The sequence below is a fragment of the Poecilia reticulata genome, chromosome 5 (genome assembly GCF_904066995.2).
Source record: "Poecilia reticulata chromosome 5, P_reticulata-male-v2, whole genome shotgun sequence".
NCBI classification, from domain to species: Eukaryota; Metazoa; Chordata; class Actinopteri; order Cyprinodontiformes; family Poeciliidae; genus Poecilia; species Poecilia reticulata.
The window spans coordinates 5659711-5674587 of record NC_088834.1 but is presented as its reverse complement, the minus strand read 5'-3'; the positions used below and the strand labels follow the sequence as shown (position 1 = coordinate 5674587).

Genomic DNA, 14877 nt, shown 5'->3' with positions numbered 1-14877 from the left:
ACATATATTTCAGGGACTTATTCTGATGCCTAATGGTCAATATAAAAACTTAGTAATGCAAAAATAGAAATATCTATAATAAAAAGGAACTTTTAAAGTAGGCAAAATAACAGTTTTTTTTTTTGTTTTTAATTCAGAAACCAAGTTTAAAAAAAACAAGCCTTTCCTCTTACTAAGTCTGTTGATAATTTCTTGAGCAGTAAAATAACGACTGCCTAAGTGAACTACAGGCCATCAAGGCACAAGTCTAAACACACCATTTATTTTCACATAATAATGTACATCTTATATTTTATATATTTTTAGCCTATTGCCTATTAAATCTATACTATTTAGTATTGATACCAACACTCCCACCAACACTGCATTTTCTGAAAACACATCCAACCATAAACCTCCAGTTTCCATAATGACAAGTGATACCCAGAATATATTTAGACCATCTGGAGCACATAAATTATTTTAAAGACAGTGACCAGTTTCAGAACCCACTGAAATTTAGTAATATGGTATGTACAGAGCAAATAACCCAGGCATTCACTCAAGAAAATTGAGACAAATTGCTATACAAATAGCACTCAGGTAAAAAACAAAACAACATTAAGTGATTTAAGAGTGCATTGTGATTATTCTGCATTAACAGAGAAGTTGGTGTGAAGATGTTTAAGATGTGCAAAGCAAAGGAAGAGCAACCAACTGCTCCGGGGCAGGGTAAGTCAAAAAACAAGTGGATTTTTAAAAAAATGTATCCAACTAAATTACATGTCAAGAACCTTGATTAAACCTATAAAAGGACTGTTCAGAATACGGTACTTTAACAGTATGGACATTATCAATGCTATCCTGAATTTCCTTTCTTTATCAAATTGTACAGATTATTTCTTTTATTTATTTTTATTGAATGGCAGTGAAAATTAAAAAGAAGTCACGGGTGCCTGGAGTTATGATCACTCAGTATGTGGAAGTATTACCAGATGGCAGGAGCACCCCTGATTTCACTCGGAAACCTATCGCGCTCACAATTCAAGAAGGTAAAATTTTCTTAGTTTCCTCGTCTTTGTGACATATTCTACTATGCAAGTTTTTAATTCTATCATGTTTGTAGGAAAAATGGCCTTTTTCAGAGCAATAGTTACTGGTAATCCAACACCAGTTGTGACTTGGATGAGAAATAATGGGGAAATCGATGAGGAGAGATACAAGTTTACATTTGATTCTATTTCTGGTGAACATCAGCTTCAGGTATTTGTCATTTTCATTGTTTAAGGATGACAAACTGTACAATTTTCTTTTTCAAAAAACAGAGAAACTTTGGATTTCTTGATAGATGCCTGATGTATGTGCAGATCAAGCGGATACCTACAAATGTTATGCCAGAAATGAGTTTGGAAAAGCAGTTGTAACCGTTACCCTCAATGTCATTGAAGGTAAGATACTATGTCTTTTTTCAAAGACAGAAAATTATAATATGACTCAAATTTTCTTAATTTAGTTGGCTACAAGAAGAGTAAAGCGATGAAAGAATCCAGAACAGGTATACAGACCACTTTTCTGACAATCCCTTTTTTAACAAAAATAAGTATAACTCAGCTGCTTGTTGTTTTAGCAATTCGAGAGTTACCAGAAGACTTCAAAAGGAACTTGAGGAGCACGTAAGTGGAAAACAAATTTCTAACTATATATTTTGTCCTTTAGTCCGTGCTTTGTTTTTCCAAAACTAACCAGCATTTCATTACTATTTTTTTTATTAACAAAAATAGCAATTGTTGAAAAGTGCTCATCCAGGAGGAATGAATGCTGCAAGTCCCTGACTTGATGCAATCTGCTGGATTTTCTTAGAAAACTTTTTAACCAATTTTAATAATCAACTGAACTTGAGTGCACTATTTCGTAACCATGTTCAATTTGAAATGTAGGTACTTCAATGGGTGTCTGTCTGAAAGACTTGACTGAATTGACTTTTTTTGTAAAGTGCTTTGGGATAATGTGTTGTGACTTGGTGCTATATAAATAAAACTGAATTGAATTGAAATGTTTGTTTGTTCCCCTTTTTGAGGGCGGACTTTGAGTCGAGGGAAGAGAAAAAGCTAGAAATCGATGAACAATTTTGGGAACTGTTGTTGAGTGCAGACAAGAGAGAATATGAGGGCATCTGTGCACAATATGGGGTCACCGATTTTCGCTGGCTGCTCAAGAAGCTAAACGAGAAGAAGTTAGAGAGAGAGCAAGAGCAGGAAAAGGTTGGTTTTCACACATACGTGGTTGTCTGCAGAAACCACATATGCAAATATTTTTGTATGAATGTCAATATATTTTTCTTTGATTTAAATGAGTTTAGGTTGTTGAAAAACTCTGTAACCTCAAGCCCATTGAACTGAAACCTAGTGGTGCAGCAGAGTTTGAACTTGAGATGTCACTGAAAAACCCCAACAGCAACATTTTCCTATTCAAGGTGAATGTTCTTTTAATACAAAATTTTAGTAGAAAGTAGAAAAATTAAAATTTCTGAAAGTAACAATTGTGCTTTTTATATGGATTCAACTTTATTCTCCATCTTGTTACAACAGGATGGAGTTATGATTCCTTTTGATGCTGAAACAGAGGTAAAACATGGACTTAAAAGAGTAGGAAAGAAGTTTGTGTTCAGCATAAATGGAGTTAATCCTGAGGATGCAGGACTATATCAACTGGAAATTGATGGAGTCAAGATATTCTCAACTGAATTAAAAAGTAAGAGGATAAACAACTTAATATGTATTTCTTAAGGCTTTTGTTCAATTATTAAATTATTTATATAAATATTGGATTTTTCCCATGTTAAACATATATACACTTTTGTTTCTTTTTTTTTCTTTTGTCTAGTTCCAGATGTGGACTTTTTGGTTAAAATTCAAGATGTGAAAGCAGAGGAAAGAGAGGATGCTGTGTTTCAGTGTGTGCTTTCACATCCAATGAAAAAAATCTGTTGGATGGGGAAAAACAACCCAGTAGAGCAAGGAGATAAATATGACGTTACCGTATCGGACGACATGCTGATTCACACTTTAGTGGTGAAAGATTGCCTGCTACTGGACAAAGGAATCTATTCAGCCGTGGCTGGACTTAAATCCTGCAGTGCCTGGCTCATAGTAGAGGGTATGGAAAAATTATGTTCAATGGTGCATTGGAAGTTTATCTTGTTCAAGTTTATAACATTAAAATCTACACTTTCCATCATATATAAGCATTAATAGTCAGTAATATGTTATTGCAAATTAACTAATGTTTTATGATAAAACAAGGGTTGTCAAAAAAAATTTCAAAATTATAATGGTATCGGATTAAGCAATAAATATATATTTACTTCAGATTCAGAGTCAGCTTCTCCGAGTCTGAAGCCATGAGTCTCAACAGAAAACCAGTGGATTATTCCCTGTGGATCAGTCTTTTTGGCTTAACTGTAGAGCATGAAAGATTGAAGACTGAATTGTGCCTATTTTTAAATGATGAGGTCAGTGCTCTGGTCTGTCAGGGTAGAGAAAATCAAAAACTTCAACATTACTTTCAATTTATTATGTCTGTGTTCCAATTCTCACCAATAGTCATGGGATATTGTATATAATTGGAGAAGAAAATCCCAAACACATATGCCTGAAATGAGCCTGCTCTATACAATGACTGGTTTTAACCTAGGAGATACAATAAAAAGTTTCATAATCTGGTTGAGATATCCTAAAATAACCTGGAGTCTGGTGTCAGAAGGAGGTCAGGGTTTTTCACATTACCCCCCACCAACTTCATCCTAAATAAGCAGAAGACGATGGAGGATGTCTTCTTCTAGTTGATTGACAGTATTTATTTGTTAGAACAGGTCTCCACAAACATGATTATCATAGATGATGTTTACTCCGGCTGCACAGTGGCGCAGTTGGTAGAGCTGTTGCCTTGCAGCAAGAAGGTTCTGGGTTCGATTCCCAGCCCCGGTCTTTCTGCATGGAGTTTGCATGTTCTCCCTGTGCATGCACGGGTTTTCTCCGGGTACTCCGGTTTCTTCCCACAGTCCAAAAACATGACTGTTAGGTTAATTGGTCTGTCAGACTGGCGACCTGTCCAGGGTGACCCCGCCTCTTGCCCAGAACGTTAGCTAGAGATAGGCACCAGCACCCCTCCCGACCCCACTAAGGGACAAGGGTGTAAAGAAAATGGATGGATGGATGTTTACTCCTATCTGCACAACTTGGACAGGCCACTTTATAAACATCCATAGTTGGAGTAGAGTGTCTCCTTGACAATTATTCATCACTTCATTTTGGTTTGATTGTTAGAACAGTTAATACATCAGTAACTATCCATGTTTAGCAGTATACTAAGTTTCCTAAAAATATTACAAGAGTCGACGAAGCAAATATTTTCCTTCCACTTTTTATTCTTAAATAGGTAACAAGGATCCAAGTATGGTTGGAAAAAAGAAAGCTCGCAAGACAACTTGTGCAGGAGGTGGTGGAGACGATATTCTCAAAATTGCTCGGGAGCAGCAGGCGAAGTTACAAAAAGAACGAGATGAGCTGATAGCAAAAGCAAAGGAAAAGGCAGAGGAAGAGGCGGCAGCGGCAGCAGCAACTGAAGAACCAGAACTTGTAGAAATCCCAGAGGTAGATGCCACACCTAAAACTGAACCTCAACCAAAGAAACAAGCAGAAATAAAGCCAGAGACAAAAGTAGAAGTGGTAGCAGATTCTAAACCAATAGTTGTAGAAGAAAAAGTGAAGGAAGGAAAAACAGAAGAACCTGCACCAGATCCTGCAAAAGAGAAGGAGGTTGTTGTTGAAGAGAAAGAATATGTTCAAGAGAAAAGACAAAGAGTGAGAACAGGCCCACTTGTCCCTGAAACTGTAACTGGTGAGGTGCATTAAGAAGCTATATTTATTCTGAGTATTGCTGGTAATATTGTATATCATGTCCAAAGGTTATGATGTATTTATTTCAGACCCAGGAGTTTATTTCACTGGTGGACTCTCAGATGTAACTGCAGTTATAGGAAATGATGCAGAACTGCTATGTAAGCTAAGCAGCGAGGACTGTGACGCAACCTGGTACAAAGATGGAAAAGAGGTAAAGATTATTTAAACTCATTAAGGAATAACTTCACCTTCATCATCTGTGATGGCAAAAGATTTACATTACATCAATTTCAGATAACAGCAACAGAGGACATTAATATTATTAAAGAGGGGTCTTATCGGAAACTAGTTATTAAAAACTGTAAAGAAGAGGATGCTGGAAAATATAAATGTGAAGCTGACGGGCGTAAGACGGAAGCTATGTTGAACGTTGAAGGTAATATAATCTCTCTGAAGTCATCCACACTACTATGTTGAAGGGTTGTTCAACTAAAATGGTACAGTTAAAAATTAAAGCATAGCTCAGTGAATTTTGTTAGGACACAATTATAAACACCGTTTTTCCCTGACATAGATCCTCCAAGAATCAATCCTGATGACCTTGCCGAGTTTACGAAACCTGTAATAATCAAAGCTGGAAAAGATGCATCCTTTAAGCTAACATTTGTTGGACGTGAACCAATGAAAATCCAGTGGTACAATGATGGGGAAGAGCTGATGGAGGAGAGCAATATTAAGATTGAGAAGTCTTCCTCCCATAGCCGCCTATTGCTAACCAAGTGCCAACGCAGAACAACTGGAGAAATTAAGATCAAAATTAAAAATGAATGTGGAACGATTGAGGCCATCACAAAACTTATTGTCCTAGGTAAGGTTTGCCACCACATTCGAAAAAAATGTATGTTGTAAACACTACACAGTACAAATATCAGATCCATATGGTCAATTTCTTAATACAGCTAAGCCAACACCACCACAAAGCCCTGTGGATGTCATTGAAAGCTCTTCATCATGCATCGAGCTCAAATGGAGACCTCCCAAAGATGGTGGTGGTTGCCCTGTAACCAACTACATTATGGAGCGCCAGCAAATTGGACGCAACAGCTGGCAAAAGTTGGGTAAGATTGGTCCGGAGCCCAAGTACAGGGACACAGATGTAGATCATGGCAGAAAATATTGCTACCACATCAGGGCTGAAACTGAACAAGGCATAAGTGACATGATAGAGACTGATGACATCCAGGCTGGAACAAAGGGTGAGTTTTCACAAGATTGGAAATACAGTGTGGTTGAGCGAAAACTTTTACATTTGTGGCACGCTTTGTTGCACACTTTATGATTTTTTTAGCATACCCTGGACCTCCCTCAACACCAAGAATTGTCAGTGCTTTCAAGGACTGTATAAATCTCGCTTGGACTGCACCGGCAAATACAGGAGGAGCAAACATTTTGGGTTACAATGTGGAGAAACGCAAAAATGGGAGTAATCTGTGGGGCACGGTCAACCCACCAGATGAGCCCATCAAAGGTCAGGCTGTTCTAATATTACTAATTTTGGTTTTCCAAGTCTTAAAAAAGAAACAAATTCCATTTAACACATGAAAGTGTTTCATTTCAACAGCAAAACAATATGCAGTAAAGGATGTTGTTGAAGGCATAGAGTACGAGTTCAGAGTGTCAGCTATCAATATGTCTGGAGTTGGAGACACAAGTCAACCCTCAGAATTTGTGATTGCCAGAGATCCAAAAAGTAAGTAATAACTTTAAAAAAAATAAATAAATAGTTTTAAGATTTCTGAAATCACAAACCTCTCAATGTGTAACTGTGAAACTGATTACACCTACAGAACCTCCTGGTAAAGTTACTGACCTGAAGGTGACGGACTCTACCTACACCACCTTATCGCTGAGCTGGACCAAACCAGTAGAAGAAGAAGGTGTAAAAGATGAGGCTAAGGGATACTTTGTGGAATTACGACCAGCTGAAAACCCTGAATGGGGCCGATGTAACACCAGCCCCATTGTTATGACCACATTTACTATTGTGGGTCTTAAGTCAATGTCAATGTACTGGGTAAGAGTTATGGCCACCAATGAAGGCGGAGACGGTGAGCCTCAAGAGTTAGACAACTACATCATTGCAATGCCGCCACCAGGTCAGTCACTGAAAATTACAAAACTGCTTTAAAACTTTACAATCAGTGTTTAAAATATTTTCTCATCTTTACAGTTAGACCTCATTTCACTGACAAAAAAATGAAGAACTTTATGGTTGTGACGGCAGGGAACTCAGTTCGAATCAACTTCAACTTTAAGGTACTGTTTTCTTGATTAAATGAACATCAGTCTAGCACAGGGGTGGGCAATCCTGGTCCTAGAGGGCCAGTGTCCTGCAGCTCTTAGATGTCTCCCTGGTTCAACACACTTGAATCCAACAGCTGAATCACCTCCTCAGTGTAGTCAGGTTCTCCAGAGTCTTGCTAACAACCTCATTATTTGACTCAGGTGTGTTGAAGTAGAGGCACATCTAAAAGTTGCAGGAGATCGGCCCTCAAGGCCTGGAGTTGCCCATCCCTGGTCTAGCATATTGTTAAAATCAAAAACTTATTTATGATTCAGTGTCTTGTGTGATTCTCCTAAACACAAAATATCTTCACTATTTATACTGAACTTTCCAACAACTTTTTTAACTCATAAAAATCGTCTGCTGGTTAACATTAACGCAAAATGATTGCATTGGGAGTAAATTTCATAATTTTTGTTGCACACTGCAATATTAATAGTGTTTTTAGTAACAAAATGGGTATCAACACATTTTCCATTACAACAAACAATGGTGTATTTAATATAAGCAACAGACAATAGCAATCATTAAGCTAATAGTAGCTAGTAACATGGATGCATTCTCTGTCTTTTGCATCTTGTTTGAAGCCCAGGTATTCAAATTGAACCATAAGGAATCACTAAAATGTGAACCTCTACTCATTTACATACTTATGCTTGAGTGAATGAGTTCTTTCAATGCTGGAACCTGATCGATGATGATCAATCTTTTTTACTTTACAAAAGAGCTTTGCTACTTTGTTTGCTTACAAAAACATGCTTTTTTGACAGGCTTCTCCAATGCCAGTGATCACATGGCTCAAGGATGGCTTGCCTCTACCCAAATACATAACAGTGAGCAACACCGACACATCATCACAGCTAATGATACCCTCATCGGAGCGCCATGACACTGGAATCTATACAATTGTTGTCAAGAACCTTGTTGGTCAGGAGACTTCCAGTGTTGAAATAAGAGTCACAGGTACAGAGAAAAGCTAAGATATCAATCAAGTCAGTTAATTTTTTTCCTTTGTCTTTTTATAAAATGATCATTTCTGTGATCAGAAATAATGCCTAGTGTTGAGTATTGGCCATTTTTTATGTTGCTCTACTTTAGAGTAATTATCAGAATGATTTCTTACCTGTCTGTAGATGATCCTAAGCCTCCAGGCCCTATAGAACTTGAGGAAAATGTGCCGGGAACAGTGACCATTTCATGGACTGCATCTCCAGATGAGAAGAAAGATGACAGACTGCACTACGTGGTCGACAAGCACGATTCTGTTAAACACACTTGGCATACTGTGGCTGACCATCTCTTCAACAACAGGTTCACTGCTGTCAATATTATGCCCGGAAGGCAGTACAAGTTCAGGATCTATGCCAAGAATGACATGGGGCTTTCTGCAGCGTCCGAGTCACCAATCTGGGAAGTAAACAAAAAGAAAGGCAAGTTTTAACAGCTTTGAAGCAAATCTGTGATTTAAGAACTGATTTGTTAAAAGTAAATTATTTTGAATGAACTATGCAGAAACTAAGTCAAAAATAAAAAGGAAATAAGGCATTTTCAACTCTTTGACATATTGTCACATACATGCAGTTTTCATTGCTAAACTATTTTTTTATGTCAGTATACAATATTTGGATTGACTTCTGTAAATCTGCCACATCTTAGTGCAAAAGCTTATACTTTCATCCCATGCACATTAACATTAATGTTACATTATTTGATGCAATTATGCATGAAAACTTTATGAATGACCACATTAGGTACTCAAGGTAAAAATAAATATGGATGCAGTATTGTTTAACTGTAGATCTCCACATTACAAATGCATAAAATGTCACATAAAAATCCAAATGAAAAGAAAATCTAAATCTTTGTTACAATGTGGCACCTAAGAGGTATTTTATTAATATAAAGAGGCATTTATTTCATTTATATCCTTCTTGCACAGCTTTAGATCCAACAAAAGACTGGATGAATTAGTGTTTACTCATCAAGTAAAGTTGTGTCCTCTTAATAGTCACATGCACATTGATTCATTGTGAATTTACATCTTGAAATTCACAAGGAATCATTTCATAGTAAAATCATATCTGAAGGACAACATCTGGATATTTTCTGGTTAAGTAACATGCTGCAATAATTGTGCTTTGCCACATAAGTGACCGTTGCAATGCAGCAATGCAGATAAATTTGGCACTGCAAATTAGCATGACCTTTCCCTTACAAAATAATACATTTAAAAATGTAAAAAAATATTTATTTTAGTACGGATGCTTAATGTTATCTTCACAAGAAGATAACTAAAAATGATTCAGTTATTAAATAGTCATTATGTGCTAAATTTTTCTTGTGTTTTTTCAGAGAAATTCTCATTGAAACTTCAAGATTCCAAGAGCTGCAGCCTTGAGACATCTCCATCATTTTCTGTTCCCCTAAAAATGCACCAAAGTCCTCAAAGATGCGAGTGCTACATGAGTTGTGCTGTGACAGGGAACCCCAGGCCCCGTGTTACCTGGTACAAAAATAACATCAGTCTCAACACCAACACTAACTACTACATCACCAACACCTGTGGAGTCTGCTCCATGCTAATACTCAATGTTGGGCACAAAGACAGTGGGGATTACACTGTTGTTGCAGAAAATTCTCTGGGGAGAGTAGAGTGCTCAACGAAACTTGATGTGAAAGGTAAAAAAACCTAAATATAAAATGTTACACACAACATTTAACACCTATGAAAAACATTAATCATTGTTCTCTTCTTTTACTCCATTAGATTAACATGCTGGAGCAGTTCTGACCTGCTATCGAGCCCCGCTGCATCAAAATCAATGGAGAAAATGCATCAGTTTGAAGTCTGTCAGCATTGTTGATTCTATTTTAAGTGTGAAACAATGTAATGCAATTAAATCAAGTCTGATAAAATAAAACTGTAGCACTGAAAAATAAAGATTAAAATCATATAAAACTAGTAGCGTTAAATTCAAGAAATTCTACTTAGAGTGGACCTGCAGACAAAGACGAAAGAATATTTGACAATCACCCTCACCAAAATGTAATGATATTAAAAACAAAAGCTACCATCTGGCAACAGTCTAAGCCACAGGTGTCAAACTCCAGTCCTGGAAGGCCACTGCCCTGCAACTTTTAGATGTGCCTCTGCTGCACCACATCTGAATAGAATAATTAGGTCATCAGCAAGGCTCTGGACAAAAAGGAGGTAATGAAGCCATTTCATTCCAGTGTTTTGTACCTGTGGCACATCTAAACACTGCAGGACAGCGGCCCTTGAGGACTGGAGTTTGACACCCCTGGCTAAGCTTTTCAGCAAGCCAAACATAGCTTAGTATCTTTATTGTTGATGATGTGTTTTAGCATTCTGTGAAATGTGTTTTCCTTCAGTTGAAATTCATTGAATTTTTGTGAAATAAGTAAAATTTTAAGTATATGATCCTTTATTACCAGCACTTTTACTCATGTTAGCTTGTTTTCTCCATGTTTTCATCAGCCAGAATATAGAACATTTGAGAGCAATGACCTGTTGAAGTAAAAAAATATGAAAGGTGAAAATATGAAGTCACACACATTGTCTTCTGATGCGTCAGAGCAGCTGTAGTTCCTTTTGTTACATAGCTTGAAATATTCCCCACCAGCTGAGCATCGTTCAGTTACTAAGACAAGAATGGTGGTTCAAAGTTCAGACAAACCCGTCTCCTGAAGACTTTTGAAATAGAAAAGCAACTCTAGGTGACCAAGGTGAACAAAAGTATATTTCTCCAAAATCAATGTTCAGATTTTCTTCAAATATTCCAAACTTTTTATTATTAGTAGATTATACTTTATTTTAATGAAAAATATGAGCTTATAAGTGATCATCTTTACAAATTAATGAAGAAACTATAGGGATTTATGAACAATATACAAGTCAAAAATATTTTGAAAATTATATACACATCTTTGAATAATTAAAGTTTAAACCTGACCTTACAGTAATCAAAAGCCCCTTTGAATGATTACTCTGATATTTGACAATTTTATTTTTGAATTTAAACTCAAGATCTTTGAGGTTGTAAAGCCTCACTCATCTTTAGCTCTCTCTCCCGTTTCTCTATGGGGTTTAATTAAATAAAATTTGCAAAGTGTGTTATCTCAAGGTGCTACACTTACACAGATCCAATTTATGTACATCATCAACTTAATCCAATTGTATAGACAATTTTAATTTGAACCAGACTAATTAAATCATAGTTTTACTATATTGCAGTTAAATTCATTTGGTACAAGGTTTTTAATCTATGGAAACCCAGTTGATTGCATTGAGTCATGGACTTTGCAACAATCTCTTCTTTTCAGCAAAGATGTTCCAAGAGGGAATGTTTACTTTCCAAAGGTGTTAAAACTTCATCAACTCCTCAAACTGAGAATGGATGGAGTGGAAAGGAATGTCTCCCTTTTTTCAGCAGAACCAAGCAGCGCAAACCACTTTTCTCTGATACAAACCAGGGGATTGAAAAGAGACAAAAAACAAAGACTCACTGGTTTGAAAATACTTCTCTATATAAAATGAATCCAGAACTAAAACATTACTTCTAATCCAAATCCTGCTAGAATCTCCATGGCTAATCTGGCCTAGTTGTATTAACATTGACATTTGACAAAATAAACCATGCAATTAAATGTGTATGTACTCCCAGAGATTTTCCTGCAAACATAATTTCAACAACGAGATTCATACTTGCCTTTTATGAGAAAGCTTTCTGCTAATTAAAAAATAATTGGAAAAGTTTAATTAAAATTTGTACATGCTTTATTGTACTGTTGCTTCATGCCTCAAAGTTTGAAAAATTAAAAATTAGGTCCCTACTGTCTCTCGACTGTCTCCCACAGCTCTGTGAGTGTGATTCAATATTTAAAAACAAAAATTTTTGTAAAAATAAATAAATAAAAAAAGAGTTAGAAAGTTAAATATAAAGTTTAATGGTATTTAATGCCTTCAAGATTTAAGATGAATTTAAATCCCAGGTGCAAAGCGTTATGTTTGAGCAACACTAATCATACTTTAATTTGTACTTTGCGTTACAGTGATCAAAATAATATAATGTATGATAAAGAATCTTTGGACTAATTCCTACTTCTTTTTGCATAACCAAAATCTTAATATGGATGCTTCTATTGGAGCAATTATTCAGTGTCTGCATTTTTCAGTCCCCAATGATCTACACAATATTTGAACCTAATATTACAAATTATGCAGAACTCACAACTTTAACTTTTCCTGCTCTAATCAGCCTCTTTAAAGATACCCATAAGCTTTTGTAAATTGCCTTTAGCTGTGCCTTGCATAAAATAATTTCAGCTTGGTCTGAGTATCTGTGAGGATATGGACTCCTGCTGGGAGCAGCATTGGTCACAGAAGCAGCTGGTTGCCTTAAGATCAGCAGCCAGCAACAACCTCATAAAGCTATTTAGGATTAAAAAATAAACATTACACAACCCTCTCACAGCAATGGCAATGTAGACTTTCAACAAAATCACAACCAAGTAGTCAAAACAAATGTTAAAGGATGAAATTATCTTAAAGGTCAGGTTTCAAAATGCTGCTGAATTTAATATATTTAGCTTTTCACTACCAGTATTACATATGAAGTAAGTCAGGAACATTTATATTTAAACATATATATTCACATGTAAAGCTATTAGGAATGTAGTACATATGAGCTTCATAGAACAAAAAAAATGTTGTTGTATTGGAAAAAAAATAAACACAGAATTGAAGCTGAAGTATCAATTATGCCTCAAAATATCAGAAGATATGAACAGAAAGGTTAAAATTTGTTGCACAGCATGTTTCATGTCATGTTGTCAACTGTGATTTACAAGCATATCAAGATGCTTAGGGTGAGAGGTTCAGAGTTTTACACAGCATGTGACCTATCATGTGAATGGTTAACTTATCTACTCGCAACCCCATACTGTTGAAACCCTAGAATATCGCATGTCTTTGCAGGATGGTGGCAACACTGAGCAACGACAGGCTGTAGAGGAAAACAAATTGTGACACAAATTACTATTAATCTCCCACCGGTCATCATAATAGCAAAAGTAAAATTTTACTTAAAGATGTTATTAAAATGTACATTTATAAGTTGTGTATCATTTTGAACTAAAGTAACAGTTTAATTCATATTAGTTTAATCCACTTCACAAGCATTTTCTATGTCTGTAAAGCAGGTTAGAAACCAGTGATTGGATTCTGAAGACTCCCACCTCAGATTATCTCGAAGTGCCAAATACTGGGAAACTTTGTTGTCAAGCAACAATGAAGATGTTTTTACTGGAGGCCATGGCCCCCAGTTGAACAAGGGTAGATTATGAAGCGTGCATTCTCTCCAGCCCTGGTTAGTCTGCTCTGTCTAAAATTATCCCTCATCTTTTCTCCTCCTTTTAAAATAGGAAAACTGATTTCTTCAAAGTTCACATTGGAGGTAAAAAGTTAATGATAACATGGAGTAAAAATAATAGATATTTCTTAAGCATCAAGAAACCAGGCGAAATATGATCCCAAAGCCAATAAGAATAATTGTGAGGCAAGTGATGGGGACTATCAAATTACAGCAATTTTAAACAGTAATGTTCTGATTGATGCACAAAGGATAAAAATATTTCAGTCACAAAGACTGAGAAAGAAAGAAATAGCAGAGGAAGGTATTTGATTACAACAAGGTCATTTGGTCAATCATCAGTCAGTGGTTCTTCTGCTTAATTTGGTCAATTATCAATCAGTTTGCTTTGGTAGTTATTCCCACTAAATGTAATTATACATACACAAAAAACTGTTCTTCTTAAACCATGAAAATCTGTTAATTTTTCACTTGGAGCATCAAATGAAATGTAAGACGCAACATTAACCACAAAAAGATTTATGGCAGCCCATGAAGGACTATCTGCCCAGTGACCTACGTGCTGACATTTCTAAAGTCAAGTTGAAATGTCACAACTCATTTGGAGTGCAAGAAACTTTTAACTACAAATACTGACAACATGAGCATGGTTGTCAGCATTAGTTGTAAATCTGCTGTTTTTAATTTATTTTTTTTAGATTTCTTTCCCGCATACACTCCCACCTATTGTATTTTTCAATGCATCATCCCTAAAGAACCTGCTTCAGATTCCTAGTTTAAAATGCTTTGTATAATTTCAAACCGTCCTTTTACTTAAGCAATGTTGAAAAAATAGTAACCTCCCCGCCCACCATTCACCTCAGTAATCATAATCTGTATGAAAAAACTCAGCCTCCTCCTCCACATTATAGAAACAGTGACGTTAAATCACTAATGACCACCTGCAGTAGCACTTGTGGTATGATTTAATGATGCTGTTAGACAGCTAATTTATCAGCCATCTTGAAATTTAAATTAATGATAATAAAAATATTAGAGACAGATTTCTCAGACATATTCAAGCCAAGAACAAGTAGGATATACAAACTCTAAAATAAGTTTGATGATAACTTGGGGATTCCACAGTAAGGATGACCCTTGGTGCAGAAAAGTTAAAGACTTTGACCACAGGATGGCAAAAGTAATAAAAACAATGGGAACATATGTAAAAGAAATATTGAAAGCGTAAAGTTCTCTTAAGCAGAATTAATAAATTCTCACG

General features: G+C 36.0%; 1 protein-coding gene and 1 long non-coding RNA gene across 3 annotated transcripts in view; one reads left to right on the top strand and one right to left on the bottom strand.

Moving 5' to 3' along the window:
* LOC103464720 (uncharacterized) overlaps positions 1-14877 on the bottom strand; it is a 217634-nt gene that overhangs the window by 182127 nt on the left and 20630 nt on the right. For both annotated transcript variants that reach the window (XR_533698.3, XR_533696.3), the window contains exon 2: positions 8348-8631. This is a non-coding gene — a long non-coding RNA (uncharacterized LOC103464720). The remainder of the gene's footprint in view (positions 1-8347; positions 8632-14877) is intronic.
* igfn1.3 (immunoglobulin like and fibronectin type III domain containing 1, tandem duplicate 3) lies at positions 613-10186 on the top strand. Its single transcript, XM_081606882.1, has 23 exons — positions 613-711; positions 909-1031; positions 1106-1242; positions 1328-1427; positions 1493-1534; positions 1607-1652; positions 2057-2240; positions 2339-2452; positions 2568-2730; positions 2863-3135; positions 4417-4878; positions 4967-5091; positions 5175-5316; positions 5455-5748; positions 5840-6136; positions 6229-6408; positions 6502-6630; positions 6728-7036; positions 7111-7196; positions 7995-8187; positions 8358-8654; positions 9577-9903; positions 9992-10186. The coding sequence occupies exons 1-23, from the start codon at positions 660-662 to the stop codon at positions 9994-9996; spliced, it is 4080 nt and encodes a 1359-aa protein (XP_081463008.1). The 5' UTR covers positions 613-659; the 3' UTR covers positions 9997-10186.

Excerpts from the sequence above, each read along its gene's own strand:
- igfn1.3 (XM_081606882.1), top strand. The coding sequence starts at position 660 with ATGTTTAAGATGTGCAAAGCAAAGGAAGAGCAACCAACTGCTCCGGGG. Across the intron at positions 5,749-5,839 it reads CACAAAACTTATTGTCCTAG|CTAAGCCAACACCACCACAA; the intron begins GTAAGGTTTGCC and ends TTCTTAATACAG. Across the intron at positions 8,655-9,576 it reads GGAAGTAAACAAAAAGAAAG|AGAAATTCTCATTGAAACTT; the intron begins GCAAGTTTTAAC and ends GTGTTTTTTCAG.